This window comes from Schistocerca gregaria, chromosome 4, assembly GCF_023897955.1.
Source record: "Schistocerca gregaria isolate iqSchGreg1 chromosome 4, iqSchGreg1.2, whole genome shotgun sequence".
Taxonomy (NCBI): domain Eukaryota; kingdom Metazoa; phylum Arthropoda; class Insecta; order Orthoptera; family Acrididae; genus Schistocerca; species Schistocerca gregaria.
In genome coordinates, this window is record NC_064923.1 from 705,087,984 (window position 1) to 705,105,582 (window position 17,599).

General features: G+C 36.7%; 2 protein-coding genes across 5 annotated transcripts in view; one reads left to right on the forward strand and one right to left on the reverse strand.

Moving 5' to 3' along the window:
- LOC126268204 (ubiquitin carboxyl-terminal hydrolase isozyme L3) overlaps positions 1-16,246 on the reverse strand; it is a 26,840-nt gene extending 10,594 nt beyond the window's left edge. Inside the window, exons 1-5 of the mRNA XM_049973830.1 lie at positions 16,077-16,246; positions 14,022-16,000; positions 9,714-9,859; positions 9,495-9,636; positions 3,464-3,539 (exon numbers count right to left, since the gene is read on the reverse strand). Of these exons, the coding sequence (XP_049829787.1) occupies positions 3,464-3,539; positions 9,495-9,636; positions 9,714-9,859; positions 14,022-14,132 (475 nt within the window). The 5' untranslated portion in view covers positions 14,133-16,000; positions 16,077-16,246. The remainder of the gene's footprint in view (positions 1-3,463; positions 3,540-9,494; positions 9,637-9,713; positions 9,860-14,021; positions 16,001-16,076) is intronic.
- Positions 16,247-16,332: 86 nt separating this feature from the next.
- LOC126268203 (inositol polyphosphate-4-phosphatase type I A) overlaps positions 16,333-17,599 on the forward strand; it is a 251,957-nt gene continuing 250,690 nt past the window's right edge. For all 4 annotated transcript variants that reach the window (XM_049973825.1, XM_049973826.1, XM_049973827.1 and 1 more), the window contains exons 1-2: positions 16,333-16,915; positions 17,013-17,146. In XM_049973825.1, the coding sequence (XP_049829782.1) occupies positions 17,029-17,146 (118 nt within the window). In that variant the 5' untranslated portion in view covers positions 16,333-16,915; positions 17,013-17,028. The remainder of the gene's footprint in view (positions 16,916-17,012; positions 17,147-17,599) is intronic.

Here is a 17,599-nt window from a genome sequence, read left to right on the forward strand (position 1 = left end):
GGTGACATGATGGCCTGCTTAACATGCTAACCAATAGGAATTGAGCATTTCCCATGTGTGAGTGGTGCTGAGTGGGTACGGCATGTCGCCTCTGAGATGATCTGCACTGTGCCTCAGACCTATGAGTCTGAGAAGTCTCAGGAATTGTCTTCTGGTAAACCCCTAGGCCCTGATGCTAAAATTTGTACCTAAATGAAGAAACTTGGGTACCTGATAGGTTCTTGTGTTGGTGAAGAATGACTACAGCACTGAGTATTTCGTGAAATTAAGTGTTTTGAGAGGTTTACTGAAGGAGATATTTGCATGTGAGCACTTCATGTTGTCCACGAACTCTGTGCAGTGTGTTTCATGCAAATAACAAGACATTATGGCGAGCACATCTATAGAACTTATAGGTAGTCTTGGGTCAGTAACAAATAACTGTCTGTTGTTGTGGTCTTCAGTCCTGAGACTGGTTTGATCCAGCTCTCCATGCTACTCTATCCTGTACAAGCTGCTGCATCTCCCAGTACTTACTGCAACCTACATCCTTCTGAATCTGTTTAGTGTATCCATCTCTGTCTCCCTCTGATTTTTACCCTCCACACTGCCCTCCAATGCTGAATTTGTTATCTCTTGACACCTCAGAACACATCCTACCAACCAATCCCTTCTAGTCAAGTTGTGCCACAAATGTCTCTTCTCCCCAATCCTATTCAATACCTCCCCATTAGTTATGTGATCTACCCATCTAATCTTCAGCATTCTTCTGTAGCACCACATTCCGAAAGCTTCTATTCTCTTCTTGTCCAAAGTATTTATCGTACATGTTTCACTTCCATACATCGCTACACTCCATACAAATACTTTCAGAAACGACTTCCTGACACTTAAATCTATACTTCATGTTAACAAATTTCTCTTCTTCAGAAACACTTTCCTTGCCATTGCCAGTCTACATTTTATATCCTCTACTTCGACCATCAGTTATTTTGCTCCCCAAATAGCAAAACTCCTTTACTACTTTAAGTGTCTCCTTTCCTAATCTAATTCCCTCAGCATCACCCCACTTAATTCAACTACATTTCATTATCCTCATTTTGCTTTTGTTGATATTCACCTTATATTCTCCTTTCAAGACACTGTCCATTCCGTTCAACTGCTCTTCCAAGTCCTTTGCTGTCCAACAGATTTACAATGTCATCGGTGAACCTCAAAGTTTCTATTTTTTCACCATGGATTTTAAAACCTACTCCGAATTTTTCCTTTTGTTACCTTCACTGCTTGCTCAATATACAGATTGAATAACATTGGGGAGAGGCTACAACCCTGTCTCACTCCCTTCCGAACCACTGCTTCCCTTTTATGTCCCTACTCATAACTGCTACCTGGTTTCTGTACAAACTATAAATAGCCTTTTGCTCCCTGTATTTTACTCCTGCCACCTTTAGAATTTGAAAGAGTATTCCTATCAACATTGTTAAAAGCTTTCTCTAAGTCTAGAAAAGCTAGAAATATAGGTTTGTCTTTCCTTAATCTTTCTTCTAAGATACATCGTAGAGTCAGTATTGCCTCACGTGTTCCAATATTTCTACAGAATTCAAACTGATCTTCCCCGAGGTCAGCTTCTACCAGTTTTTCCAATCATCTAAAGAATTGGCATTAGTATTTTGCAGCTGTGACTTATTAAACTGATAGTACAGTAATTTTCACATCTGCCAACACCTGCTTTCTTTGGGATTTGAATTATTATATTCTTCTTGAAGTCTGAGGGTACTTCGCCTGTCTCATACATCTTGGTCAACAGATGGTAGAATTTTGTCAGGACTGGCTCTCCCAAGGCCATCAGTAGTTCTAATGGAATGTTGTCTACTCCGAGGGTGTTGTTTTGACTCAGGTCTTTCAGTGCTCTGACAAACTCTTCACGCAGTATCTTATCTCCCACTTCGTCTTCATCTACATCCTCTTCCGTTTGCATAATATTGTCCTGAAGTCGATCGCCCTTGTATAAACCCTGTATATACTTCTTCCACCTTTCCTCCTTCCCTTCTTTGCTTAGAACTGGGTTTCCATCTGAGCTCTTTGTGTTCATACAAGTGGTTCTCTTTTCTCCAAATGGTCTCTAGTTTTTCTGTAGGCTGAATGTATCTTACCCCTGGTGAGATAAGCCTCTACAGCCTTACATTTGTCCTCTAGCCATCCCTGCTTAGCCATTTTGCACTTCCTGTCGATCTCATTTTGAGACATTTGTATTCCTTTTTGCCTGCTTCATTTACTGCATTTTTATATTTTCTACTTTCATCAATTAAATTCAATATTTCTTCAGTTACTGAAGGATTTCTACTAGCCCTAGTCTTTATATCTACTTGATACTCTGCTGCCTTCACTACTTCATTCCTCACAGCTACCCATTGTTCTTCTACTGCATTTCTTTCTCCCATTCCTGACATTCTCCCTGAATGTCTGAACAACCTCTGCTTTAGGCAGTTTATCGAGGTCCCATCTCCGTAAATTCCCACCTTTTTGCAGTTTCTTCAGTTTTTATCTACAGTTCATAACCAACAGATTGTGGTCCGGGTCAACATCTGCCCCTGAATGTGTCTTCCAATTTAATACCTGGTTCCTAAATCTGTGTCTTACCACTATATATCTGATACCTTATAGTATCTCCAGGATTCTCCTATGTGTACAACCTCCTTTTATAATTCTTTAACCAAGTGTTAGCAGGAAGTTAGTAACTCTTTGGGGGGGGGGGGGGGAGAGAGCTTTAAATGGTTGACAGTATGTGCATTTGTGTTTAGTTCTCTCTTCCAAAAGAACTTTCAGATTATCTAGGCTCCAATCTGCTTTAATAGCAAAAAAGTGCATTGAAATTCATAAATTTATGTTACCTGAACCAACAAAATATGTAAAATGTGCATTTTAGTTTAGTGTACACCTTGTGGACATTATATAGAATGGATTGTTTTGCACTTTTGAAGTCCATTCTACAAAATTACAGCCAACAATTAGTTCATTGATATCACTTTAAGTAGGCTCGAATTCTGGACATACCAATGATAATATTAACACTAAAATTTGTGTCAAACTGAAATGTCTCCTACTCACTTATGATGTTGCTTTTTCAGGCTACAGAAAAGACAGATTGTGTGCAGAGGGGACCTAAACAAATGCTCATTCACTAAGGCATGAACTATTTCTATGGTTCGCAGCATGAAAAAATGTGAACAACAGTTATGAAGTCAAAGTTATTTTGTAAAACTAAGAAGTACAGTTAATCTCTTCCAAACTGGAAGATTCATTTCATTTCATCAATTGTGTGAAAATGCAATTTGTTTCAAAGATCAAAAACATCTCTGAAAAATACAGTGCTCTTGTTAATACACTGATCCAGTATGACAACTTTCAGTAGTTGAATACAACAGCAAAGGTAACTATTTGGAACTGACATGGAGGCAACTTCTGAACAAAACTATTACATTACCTAATTCATAGAGACTCCCATCCTTGTGGACAAATGCCACGAAGTGGTAATTCACAGGTGTGTTGGAGTCTGGTGCCTGTGAATAATAAAAACTTCAATATTTATGTTTCAAATATAAGACATGGAAACAAAAACTAAAGAAAAATAATACCATGACTAGGTCAAGTTTTATTTCAATGTAACATGTGTGCTCTATGTCAGTATTCTTGCCATTTAACTTAAAAACATTCAAATATGCTTCTATCTAGAGTCACTTGCAGTTTTCAACACTTACACGAACTAGTCACAGTTTTTACAATTTTTACACTTACAAATGCCTTTCAATTATTGCAGCCAGACAATTACTGTATACAGTGATCATCTAATCATGTGCACAAATAATTATTTTTTATTTAAAAACTTTGGTCAAGTAAAATTATGCAAATATGAAGTAATATTTTGCAGCACCAATAAAAAGTCCTTTAGTTTCAAATGAGACCTATACTTTAATTAGGCAAAACATTTGAATAAGTATCTATTATATTTGGCACCAAACAGGTCAATAACCTAAGTGAATTTGCATTCATTTCTTAATGATCCAGGGAATACTACACTACACTGTATCATGTTCCATGAAGAACACACTTCCAATAAGAATCTTAGTGGTGATCTTTTCATGATACCTTAAACAACCTTTTCTATCTACTATATATCCACATCCCACTCCAGCTACTGCTGGGTCTGGGTGCTGACTAATCTTCACCATTTGGCTCAGTCCTCCCACCACTTCTTCCTCCACTTGCTGCCAGGTCACACCTCCTTTCCACAGATATTGTCACTTTTTCACCACGTTCTTGGGCACCCTCTAGGTCTCTTTCCACCTATCTTTAGTTCCTCCATAATTTTGGGGAGTCTCTATCCATGCCACCTTAATCTCTTTTGATTCTTTCTCTCATACTTTCTTGTTTAAGGTCCTTTCTAATATCTACATTCCTTACTCTGACCACTATTGTTTTTCCTTCAACTTTTTTTGCTATGAGAAAATTCATTTCCCCTGACTGCAGTCTGCTCCAATCCCTTTCTGTCACTGTCCATGTTTCTCCTCCATAGATGACAATAGGAAAGTAGTAACTTATGTATAAGGTGTTTTGCTTTTTCTGAAACCACCTTATTTCAAATCAGGTGTTTTATTGTTTGGTAGAAATTGCTTCCCTTCTGTAACCTATTAATTTAATTGGTTATTCTTCCATCACTAGATATTTCACTCCCTACATAAGTGAAACTGTCCACCACTTTGAGGGGGTTCTCCATTCCAAGTAATATTCCCATTGATCCTTTTGTCTCTTCCAAATACCATTACTTCACTCATATCTTTATTTTTAATCCACACCATCTATCTACTAAATTCTGCAAATGGTTTCGAAAGTCCATACTATACAGTCTCCCTTTGTCAATATGAGTAAGGATGGCACAATGTTCTATGCAATATGAAACCTTACAACTGTTGACAGCTCCCACAAAAACACAGGATTTTACAGAATCCTAAACTCAAGAAAATCTTGCTACCAGCACTATGAAAAGCAGATAAGTGAACAGCTGACTTAATTTGTCAAATTTAAACAGGTGACAAGTTTTTTATGAACTGAGTAACAGTGACAAGCTGCTGTTTTTAGTTTCAGAAAGAATCTATTGTATATTTACATCCCATAGTCTCCAGCTTTGACATGGAAGTCCTGTGCAGACCACTCCGATTGGCATTTTGTAGTTCATGAAAATTCTTTGCTTTTTCTTACTTTATTTTCTGTAATTTATCTGTGATAGTGAAGACCAGGCTTACAACAAAGAGAGCAGCACACAGTTCCTGAACAAAAGCTCTTCTCTGACCCTACAAATTTCATCTTTAGTTCTAAAATTTTGTTATCTAATCATGTAAGAAGGATAAAATTCTGTCCACAAGTTCATTGCAGTTTGTTGTATTCAGTCAGACCAGCTTGATGCTGCTCTCCACACTTGCCTATGCTGAGCATGTTTCTTCATCTCTGCACAACTGTTACAATGTACATCTGAAGCCTTTGTGTTCTATAGATTTACACCCACATTTTCCTCCATTACCAAACTAACAATGTCTTAATGCCAACTAGTTATGCCATACATTCTTTTTTCTCCACTACAGAGTACCTCTTATTAATAATCAGACCTACCCATTCAAACTTCAACAATCTCCCAAAACACCAAGACAAAGCTTCTGTTCTCTCCTTCCTTAAGGACAGATGTAGAGCAAAATAAAAGTTTTTTATTATGTAATTTATTAGATCGATTCTTTATGAACAACACTGCAAAGTCTTCATAATCAACTTCTGGCTATAAATATTTTTTAAAATTTAGTTTGGGTATCTGCACATGCCATACCCCCTCCTTCTACACTGTGACCCACCTCTATGCTAGAAATCTTTTGTGCAATAATTTTTCATTCACGCAACCTAAACACACTGCAGTTAAGTCTAGAAGATTGTGCGAAAGTTGATCTTTTTTCCTTTGTTTACATTTTTAATAGTAAGTGATAAACTTATTTCAGTTTTTAGTTTTGCATATATCAAGCTGCTTTGCTCGAAACCGGTCGTAGCAGAGGACATATTCAAAACGTGAGGAAATGTTGACTTCCTGAAAGGCACAGGAAATTTAAACAACTTTGTCAGAGAAGCAGTTTGTTAAGTGTGAAGGTCAAATTTTCAACAAAGTCACAGAGTACCCAAAGAAGAAAATTAGTGAAGGAAATTGTGATGCTATGTACAGTGTCAAAGATGAGTTTTCCTGTGGATTTAAGTTAACTGATTAGAAACATTTGTACACTATGTCATGTGCATGTGCTGATTTTAGGTCAAAGGGGCTTAGACTGCATGATAGACATCTGGTCCCTTGGGCTTTGTGAAAACTAGACAATCAGATGAAGAGATCACTAACAAGGTCTTTACCAATCCATTAAACACTATTTGAGCCACTTAATCCTTAAATTACTGGAGATACTAGGCTTCCATCCAGGTGCAATCACACCGAAGATACTAAGACACATTGAAACATGACTGGACAAAGCTCAGCTAACAGAAGAAGAAATGCAGAAGTTGTCTAGGCAAAGGAGATGGGGGAGGAGATTACTACAGGAAGACACAGAAGAGGAATATTATGGATGTGGACAGTAAGTCAGTAGAGGTATAGCAGTACACTTAAAAATTGAAATAAGAACTTTGAATGCAAATTGCTGTCAACTGACTTTTTTGAGCTATTATGTAGCTTCTCAGGAACTATGAAAGCTAACATACCAAAATTTGGCATAGTTCTTAAGAATTATTGAATAAGCTTGTGCAGCACTTTTCCATTATCTTTTCTTTGAGAAAAATTCCCCTTTAAAAAAATATGAGAGAAATAGAGCAGTCCCAGGTAACAAAACTGAAAAATTAATTTCAAAGCAACCATGACCTTAAAAATCTGTTCCACACATTTTATTAGCCTCCTACACATATGTAAACTGAAATTCCACTTTTATTGCTTGATTAGTTTCTATGAACAATGTAAACAATGGTAATTAAAAATTACAAAATCGTTAAATGTATGTTGACACATTTTCAAACAAAAATTGCACAGAATATCAAGCATTATTTTGCACATAGTAGCCAAGCTTTACTATTTCAGCTGTAATATCAGGAAACACATGTTTAAGTACAAGAATGAACGTTGCCCTACATTTGTCCTTAAATGTTTATTATCTTTCATTTCCACACTCATTTACACTCAAATACTTTCTGGAAAGACTTCCTAAAATGTCTTGTCTGTGTTATTCCCTTTTCATGACAGTTTCCAAACTATTTCTTCCACCTTTCAGCATTCCTCCTTTTCACAATACTGGATTGCTATCCGAGCTCTTTATATTAACACAGCTTGCTTCTCTATCCAAAAAGTTCCATCAATAATGGTTAGTAACCACAATGAGAAAAGTGCTAATTCATGTGATTAATGTACAGTGCACAGTGTGCCAATGATAGTTCTTTAACAATGGAGAATGCAGGATGGAATGTAACAATATTTGTCATGCCTACCTGTGACTCAACACCACTATATGGCGAGTGGCAATTATCTTTTTCATAATACAGTTCTTGATTAGAATTTGCTACCTGACAGTCACACGAGATCCTGTTTCAGAAATTTTAAGTCCATATTGAAATTTCTTTTTCAGTGATTCAGTTACTACCTCTTTCAATGAGGTATTTTTTAAAATAAAAATCTATCATGAACTGAGAAAAAGAACATTTGTCATTTATCACTTAATATTTGAGAGAATGACTTACACTCCCATTTAGGAAGATGAGACAGGTAATGTATGCAGGCAGGAAGAAACCAGACAGATTAATATTACTTACATGAAGTAACAGTAAATTGGCACCTGCATTTTGGTTCACCAACAGTTACAAGTTGATGAGATTGTTTTAGGGCACAAATACTGAGAAAGTGTCATGTAAGTTGGTTCAGAATGCACAGAAAATTATAACAATTTTCGTAGACAACTAATGAACACTTACAATAGTAAGTGCCAAAAAATTTGAACAGCAAGTGTATTAGCAGAGCCTGCTTTTATGAAGTGCAAAATGTCAGTTATGAGCCTGAACACACAATACATAAAGCACATGCATTTTCTAATGTGCTTTTGACTTCTGCAGATAAGTAAGACACCATCAACAGTTAAGTGTGTCAACAGTTTAATGAATTTTGGAAAGCCAGGTTGAAGTAAATTCAAGTTTCCAAGTCAGATCAATTTCAGCACTGAACTACAGTCAGATTCATTGAAAGGTACAACTTACGAATGAACTGCCAAAGAGTGATTAATATGTGGGCATGCAAGTCAGAAAACTAACATTTCCATTCTATGTCTGCACCTCTTTGACGGATCAAGCTTTGAAAACTGCCTCCTGAGCACTGGTAGCTCTGACATGTTTCTGTAGGTCTAGAACAGGGGAAATTAAGGACTGTCTTTCTCAGAGTCAGCTAAAGACTGATGGAAACCACATATCCTACATCTTATACTGATGTTCTATGAATCTTTATTATTAACAATATTACAGAAAGGATCGACTGCTTCTCACCATAGAAAGATGGTTTGTTGCTAACAGGCTCAAAAATACTACCATACATTTGACATTTTCCTGGCAGGAAATAGTAATGAGACTGGTTCTGGAACCAAGAACTTAAATTATTTTAACTGTTATTGCTCCCAGAAAAACAGGAGTTGCCACAGAAATTTCATGGGGCCAAATGAGTGCAGATACTGGACTGTATTGTTAGCTGTCAAATCAAAGGAATATACTGATGTCTTAGTATTGTGTTATACTATTTCATCTTACCACACTTTTAATGGCTTTCACAAAAGCCCTGGACCACACGTAGTCTTCAGTTCATGAACCACTACATCAATGACATACTGCCACTTAGGCCAAGCATTCTCAGTTGCTGAGTAAAGCAAGAATCCTCAAGATATGACTATCTGCTCCTTGCTGTTTCCCTCTCACTGACCATTACAATTCCTAATTCTGATACATTCAGTTTCTTACATGTTTTACCCTCACTTACTACTAAACTCACAAAATTAACAACTGCAGTAGGGTATGAAAAACATTTTGTGCTTATACGATGGTTTAGTAGCAATATAACATCCCCACCCCTAGTGTTCTAGGGTTAAAAAAGTAAGCAGTACAGAAGTCTTTTTTCAGACAATACATGGAAAATTAATTAACAGCAAGTAATGAAGTAGAATTTAACTCCACAAACGAAGGAGTTGTTCAACATTTTGCTGTAAGTTCTTTGTTTAGTTCTATGCCAAAGAAATTTTTTCAATCCTTTGTTTTTCAAGAAAGGATCTTCAAGCTTTGTGATTAAAAGTTACCATACAGCATCAGCTGTGTTACACAGCATCATTTGCCATCAAATGGCAATTAAGTATTATCTACAGATTTGTAGGCATTGACATTTAACAGCTACACAAATTAATGTTGTCTACTTCCTCTACCTCAGTCTGGCCTTCTAAAGCTAGCTGCTTGTGTGTGTTAATTATTCCATCTGCCTTCTGCAAGAGTTCACCACGTTCATCAGGATTAAGGGCTTGAGCATCTTCCAAGAATTGTTTCAGATGGCCATCACCCAACTGGATCCTGCAAGATAACATAGCATAAGCTTACACTGTCAGAAAATTTAGAGCTTCATGTATTACAAACAAAAATGTACTTACTTATCAGTGTTGTTTGCAACACTGTGGATGAGAGCAATTGTACCACATGCATTTTCAACAACTTGTTTCAAATAAAATACATTTTCAGAAACAGTTTGTCCCTTCTCCTTAACTTCTTCCTCCTGCTGAGTCTTATGTTCTTCATACTAGAAACAAAAAGAATCTAATGAAACCACCTATATCTATTTACTATACAAGGAAAAACCATATTTTACTCAACTGTAAAGTTTATTAACAATGTACACTGTATTAGAAGGAAGATCCATTGAAATTCCAATGACTTAATACTAAATCGGTACAGGAAGAATGAAGGAAGATGTATATATACACCACAGTTGTTCAATACACATTTGGGCCATTACAGACAACCTAAAATGGGATTAAACACCATTCTCAGCAAAGGATTAAAACACTAATCATATCACCACCTCACTATAGTGGAATACTTATACAAAGAATATCACTTTTCAGTTAAAGTTTCAAGTCCATTCCGAACTACAGCTGAGAGTGCTTTGGCAGGTGAAGAATTATTGATAGACTTCATGATTTCAACAAATTTTCAAAATAAAAGCATACAAATGGTTAACATTGTCCTGTCCTTCGTGAGAAATTATAAGTTAATCCAGAAGACTCCACAATGTCCAATGGCAATATAAAAACACTGAAGCAAGTCTAAAAGGATATACTTTAGTTTTACTATATTTTTAAAGAATCCAAAACCACAATAGTCTCCTAAGAACTTTCAATAATACCCATGCTAATTAAATAGGTAGCACTCAGCAGAGGCATGACAGGAGAAAAATTGCGAAAGCAGTCAGTCCACCAATCGATGTGGAAATTTTTCAATTTGCAGACAATATTAATAGTAAAATCAAGGCCTTTTGCAGATAATTCAGTTGTCCATAATGACGTACTACCTGAAAGAAGCTGCAAAAATATTCAGTCAGATATTGGTAAGATTTCAACATGATGCAGAGACTGGTGAATTATGAAAAAATAGTATCCTATGATTATAACATCATAGAGTCACAGTTGGAATCAACAAACTCATACAAATACCTTGGGTTAACACTTTGTAGGGATATGAAATGGAATTATCACATAGGCTCAGTCATGGGTAAAGCAGGTGTAGACATTACTGGTAGAATACTGGGGACATACCATCAGTTTACAAAGTTCATTACTTCCAAATCACTTCTGCAAACTATTTCTAGAATATTGTTCAAGTGTGTGGGACCTGTACCACATTGGACCAGCAGAAGATATTTAATGTATACAGAGAAGAGCAGCATAAGTGGTCACAAGTTTCTTTGGTTCATGGGAGCCAGATGCTGAAGGAATTGAATTGGTAGACAGACTGATGTCAATTATCATAAAGTAATTAATAAAGCTTCAAGAATTCAATCACACAGGGATTGCGAGAAGGTTAATTACTGTGCACGCACACATGCATTCAAATATATATTATTCCTGTGCTCCATATGTGAATGCAAGAAATCTTAAACTGCTACAATGGAATATACCCTCTGCCACACACACCTCAGTAGTTTGCAGAGTACACATGTAGATATTCCTATCTTATCTGAGTTTACACCCTAATATTGATGTTTCTCTTCCAGAACACATTTTCACTTTGTAACAGTGTACTTGGAAACAAAACCTCCTAGCAAATTAAAACTGTGTGCTGGAACAGGACTCAAACTTGGATCTTTGTTTTACTAAGCAAGTGCTCTACCAACTGAGCTACAAAAGTGTGACTCCTGTTCTCAATTCTGAAGACAAACAAAAGTCCCATGCCCAAGTCCCAGTCTGGCACGAAGTTTCATCTGCCAGGAAATTTTTATCTTTATCTTGTTTAACAGTTTTACAACCACAATGTTTGATTCTCCATTCCTCTGACTCACTGTTAGGCTATTCGAAGCATTTAATTAGGCCTATTTCACAACTGTGTTAGCCACAGTATGTTTTTCAGTTGCTTCTTCACCCACTGTGTGTTTAAATTACGTCATTTCTTATTGTTGGTCCCAGTCACTTCCTGCAATAATACAGCCTCACACCTTCCCAGCTCAGTCACTAGGATCCGAAAGAATTACAGGTTAATATTTTTGGTGCCATTATTTCTAAAGATTTTTGAGAATGTGTGATAATGACATTTCATTACACATTTTGCTGTTAGGCCTGAAGTCTGGCTTCACAGAATGAGCATTAAAATGCAATTCTTGAGCATAAGTCACTGCCAGTGCTAAATCTTCAGTTTGTGGCAGCAGTTATCTTTTAATTTGACAAATGAACTTAATTTGTTGACAACAATACTCTTGTGCAAGTTGGAACTTTACAGAATTAGTGTAACAGCCGAAGAGCAGTCAATTTCATACATGGAAAATACAAAACAAAGTTGTCCACAAGCAAAAAAGATCAGGGAACAAACTTAAATCTAATTGGAAAATGGCAGAACATGGGTGTTTTGGACCAGTTGCTTATCTTAATATGTATGCAAGATCTGTCACTAAGCAATCAAGGTGATCCAAAGTCAATGCAGAAGTAGTGAAATAATAATGTGTATTACAGAAAAAACTCAGTGCCAGAAATGTAACCAACTACATTGTGCATAGTTTCTGACACAAAGAACTAATAAATGACTTCTCACATTGAGCACACCAGTGAGATGACAATTTTAAAATTAAATTTTGACAGTGAGAGATAAAAGCTCTGAAATATCACATTCAGGGCCTTTTGTGAGAACTATGCACTGCTCTCTTCACCATAAAAACAATACCTGGCACATGGCACTCAGAGGGTTTTTTCCTCTACATACTCTCCCATTTTCTGCAGTATATTTCAGAACAACTAAGAATAATATTAAGTAAAAAAGAATAGTCAAGCTGTTCTGCAGTGTCACTTCAAACTTTATGTAAGTTCTTGTTCAAGCATATCTCAAATCTGACTGCTATACAGTAACCACCTCACAGGACTTCTTGTTAATATGGGTCCTCATAACAAACTTCCACATTCATTCAGCAAATACTAAGCACATAAATCATTGTCACTTTAATAAAATCAGATAACCTAGGTGTGCACTACTTACACGTTTAACCAAAAGGACTGGAAAATTAGATATACTTAAAAAACATGGATATTTAAGAGCAAAGGCTAACCTGTGCCAAATTCCCTTTCAATCCATACATGAATTTCTTGCATTATTTTAGGGTCTTGCCCTGTATTTGTTCATGTTTCTGAAAATAATTTTTGTGACTACAGATTTTATCAGCATTCTCCAGATCATGTAGTGACTATTTTTAACACTAAGTAGCTTAGCTCCAATTGCCCTCCAGAGAACCTGACTAATTTCATTTGACCCTACCCATCTGGTTTAATACCATTTAAGTACCATCCATTCCTTTTGGAGGGCTTATGATGGTATATCTCCTGTTCCATTTTGATGATTAACAGCTAATAATTCTTAGTCAAATTTGAAATTCAGCAACTGGATAAACTCTAATTTTATTCTTTACTGTCCATCCGTCAACACCACAGTCCCTGTATCCATCACCTCTTCAGCTGTCAAACCACCCACTTCAAAGCTGTAACTATTCAGCTCATAGCACCCCAAGGGTTAAGAGTTATGGCTTTCAGGTAGATCTATTTCATTTTGTTAGGTTATGGATTCCCTTTCATGTTTTATAAATGCAGGTAGTACAAGGGAACTAAGTAGGAAACATACTTAAAAGGCATGAAGGAAGTATCTTATTGGTACAAGATGAGAACAGGTTAAGAGTGTCACAAAATGACAGCCCAGCATTATTGCCTTTGGAAGTTTAATTTTAATTTAATTGCTCCAGGCAAATGCCAAGGTGGTTCCTTTGAAATGAGCAGGGAAAGTTTCCTTCCCCATCCTATATTAAGTCAAGCTTCTGCTCTACCTACGACATTGTTGTCGATAAGATGTTAAAACTAATGCTTCCTTGCTTCTTATCTTCCAGTTCCAATGGTGTCTTATTAAACTAAATATGTTATACCCCAAGATAGCTGGCTTTATTATGGGTGGGGACGAAGGCCACTGACACATAATCAACATTTGTTAACATTCAGTAGTAGATGTGGCTGAATAACCAGATTTACAACTTTGAAGGAGACAGGAAAATACCTAATCTCATGATCTGAAAATTAACTTTTGATAACTATTGCAAATTCACATTGATGTACTTTTTTTGAGTAAATCAGGTAGCTGTACTTTAATCTATTTCGGCCTGATATGTTCATACTTAAACATAAGAAAAATCATTGAACAATTCAACTTATTCTAATTACCTTTGGTGATGTAGGAAACAGTAGAATAATGGCAAGAGCAGGACGTGGCACAGAGGGTAGCAACTCTGGATCCAACCCAAGTACATCAACCATCTGCCATTTTGAAGGCATGCCCAGTTTCTGCAAATACTGAAACAAGAAGATGATTAATATCTAGTATTTCCAGATCCCCTTCTTATGAAAGAACTCTGGCCAACCAAATTTGTCAGCTAACTTAGCTAAATAATTCAGCATTCCGGCCCAAGACGCTGGGATTTGCAGTAGTATTTTGCAACCATGACTTAGTAAAGTGATCATCCAGTAATATTGACACACCTGCTTGCTTTGGAATGGGAATTATTACATTATCTGAGGGTATTTCACATGTCTCATCTTGCACACCAGACTGAACAGTTGACAGGGCCATGTTTCTATTATATCTTTTAAGTTTTCTGTCAAATTCTTCACACAGTATCATCTCCCATTTCATCTACATCCACAGCCATTTCCATAATATCGCCCCCAAGTGCATCTCCCTTGTAAAGGAACTGTATTCCTTCCACATTTCTGTTTTCCCTCCTTGGCTTAGGTCTGGTTCATCTGTGCACTTGTTTTCATACAGGTGGTTCTCTTTTCTCCAAGAGAAATTTTCTGTAGGTAGCATCTATCTTTCACATAGAATAATATGCTTTGAAGTCCTTACACTTGTGCTCTAGCCATTCCTGCTTAACCATTGGGCACTTCTTATCAATCTTGTTTTAGATATTTTTATTCCCTTTTGCCTGCTTCATTCATTGCATTTTTATATTTCTGTCTTCCATCAATTAAATTCAATATCTCCCATGGTATCTATTGACTTCTACTTGGCCTTGTCTTCAGTTTTTCAGTCTTATGTTGCCTTTACTGTTTCTTCTCTCAAAACTACCGATTTGTCTTCTGCATTCCTTTCCCCTGTTCTCACCAAATGTTCCCTGATGCTCCCACAAAAACACACTGTAACCTGTTTCTATCAGTTTACCACAGTCCCATCTCAATTTCCTACCTTTTTGTGATTGCTTCAGTTTTAATCTACAGTCTATAACCAATAGACTGTTTGGCAGGGTCGACATCTGACACAGCAAATATCTTCTAACTACTCAAGCAGTTCTTATCGCTACATTATCTTAAACTACTGCTAATGTAGTGTGGGTTATTGTGCAGGAACAAAAACACTCGCACCGCAAACAGTAGCTGAATTAAATGGAAACTAGAGTAGTGTCTTATGCATTGTCCATGTCCGGTCAACATGGAAGTGAACTGCAACGGAGCAGACTGATTGGTTACTGGTTTCAGATTGTGCCGCTGCAGCACATTAATCCTAAGTAAACCTTTAAGCAGACGTGAGAAATTCATTAAAAGGCATCGGCATCTATTACATAAAACACAATACAGGAATGTAGTACCCTCTACAACAAAATGTGTTGCGCACTGCAGTTATTCCTTAAAGCAATTTGATTTATTACTATTCGAAAGCTAACATTTCTGAAAAACACTAACATTTAGTGGGCACCCGCATAATAGATTTGTACGTTACAAATGTTCCACTAACTATACACTACCGCAAACATCTTTCTTTCCAATTTCATACCATTCCCACAGAAAATTATTAGGCACAAAAATTAGGAGTTTAAATGTATGGTTTTAATGATTTATTGCACAAACTTTCACTATACTTCACAACCAATTATGATGTGAAATACTACTTCCTGTCACGCAACAGTAGGCCTAATCGATTTTCCTATTCCGAACATAGTTGTGAAAAACTAACATTTTCAGTACTCAAGTATTTTCTTGCCGGTAGAACTTTTCGTGATACCACAATTTTTCATAAATACCGGTACTGTTAAAGCAACTGGTTTCGAACTTAACCCAATCTACATGAACTTACCAGATCAGCATCCGTCGACATGCGCAATTTACTTACAACAGTGCGGGGGTTAGAAACTCACCTTATTCATCACCTAGAACAAAAGAAATTCACCATAAGTGAAAAGTGTATGAAATAATTTGTTATCAGACAGATGCTGATATACTTACATCAGGATTTGATTCTAAGGGAACCCACGCCATTATTAATGACAGCTCACAACAAACGACACCAGGACACAGAACAAACGCTGCAACTTCTAGGAGAACCTGTTCAATACTGACTCCGAGCCGGTGACAAACAACTTACGAACAGCGTCCTCTCACTGCATTGGTGGCTTTCGTTGGGGTTGACGTCACACATTGTCATTGATCCAACGTCCAAAGAGGAGTCAATAGTACAAGGAGATTCACGAAATTTACGTAAAGACAATTATGACGCATTATTTGTCAAAATTGGTCACCTGTTCTTTGATTCGAAATTAACTGAAGAAAAATTAATCACACTAAAATACAACGAAAAGTTACTGTCAACAATATGTTGACCTTTGTTACCATAAAACTTTAGCCGTCAAGTATTTATGTCTGTGGAAATAGATCCGTCACACAGTTAACATACATGGAACTGCGAATTACTTTTGTAGTAGTAAATAATTTAATATTGTTGTAATCTCGGCATGCACTTAAAACGCGACCAAATTTGCAATGCGGCCCTATCAACAGACATATTTCCTGGTCAACAGCGCATGAAGCGTGTTTCAGACGTTGTACATAAAAAAATAAAATGACGTAGTTGTTATGAAAAGGCTCACATAAATCTGACATCTAATTTTTAAATTTCGCGCTTCTTGCCCAGCTGACAGAGTGGTCTGTTTCAACTTATAATGGCGTATTAGCAGTAGTTATGTGCACGCGTTATTTGTGATAGATGTGTGATCACCAACCCACTATTGCAGTTTTTCTGATTTTTGACAGAAGATCCCATGACCCGCTCTCACCTTTCATTGAAGGTATCATAGGGCTGCTTAAAAAAATTGGTTTCCATTAATATATTGGAATTGCGCTTGGTGGCACACAGTTCGGTGGACTGTTTTGTACATTTCTCAGGCTCACAGTCATCGCGATGCGTTTCAACAAACAGGAGCTGACAACATTAGCCACGCAGCCTTCACAGAAATTTGACAAAGAAGGTGTTTTGTTCCTGCGCGAAAGGCAGGAAGGTTTCTTTCGGCGTTCCGAAAGTAAGTTCAGTTTTCCTTGTAATTTTAATACATTAGAGGTTACTTCATTGTTACAGTATCAATTACTAGAGCTAGCCTTATAACGAAAATAGAGCTACAATTTCGTACCGTGTTTTTGGCACGTATTGTTTAATGTGTTAAGACATTGTTTCCTATCAGTTGGCCCATAATTGTAAACACAAGGTGAACTAATTCAAAAATAAATTCTTTCGTCATAATGTTGTAAATATGAAAAAATAAACATTTTTCCATCTGCTAATGGCGTGTTTTCACTAGTAAAGAAATTGTTATCGTCCTTAGTGGACACACAAAAAAGTGTGTAAAAATGGAAAAAGATATGCACATCACTTTGTCTGTTCGCTTCTGTATATGCTAGTTATGTTGAGGTATCTGTCATTCAGTGAAGTGGGAAGAAGTACGTTATCTGTGACGTAAATCCATATTGTTCTTGTT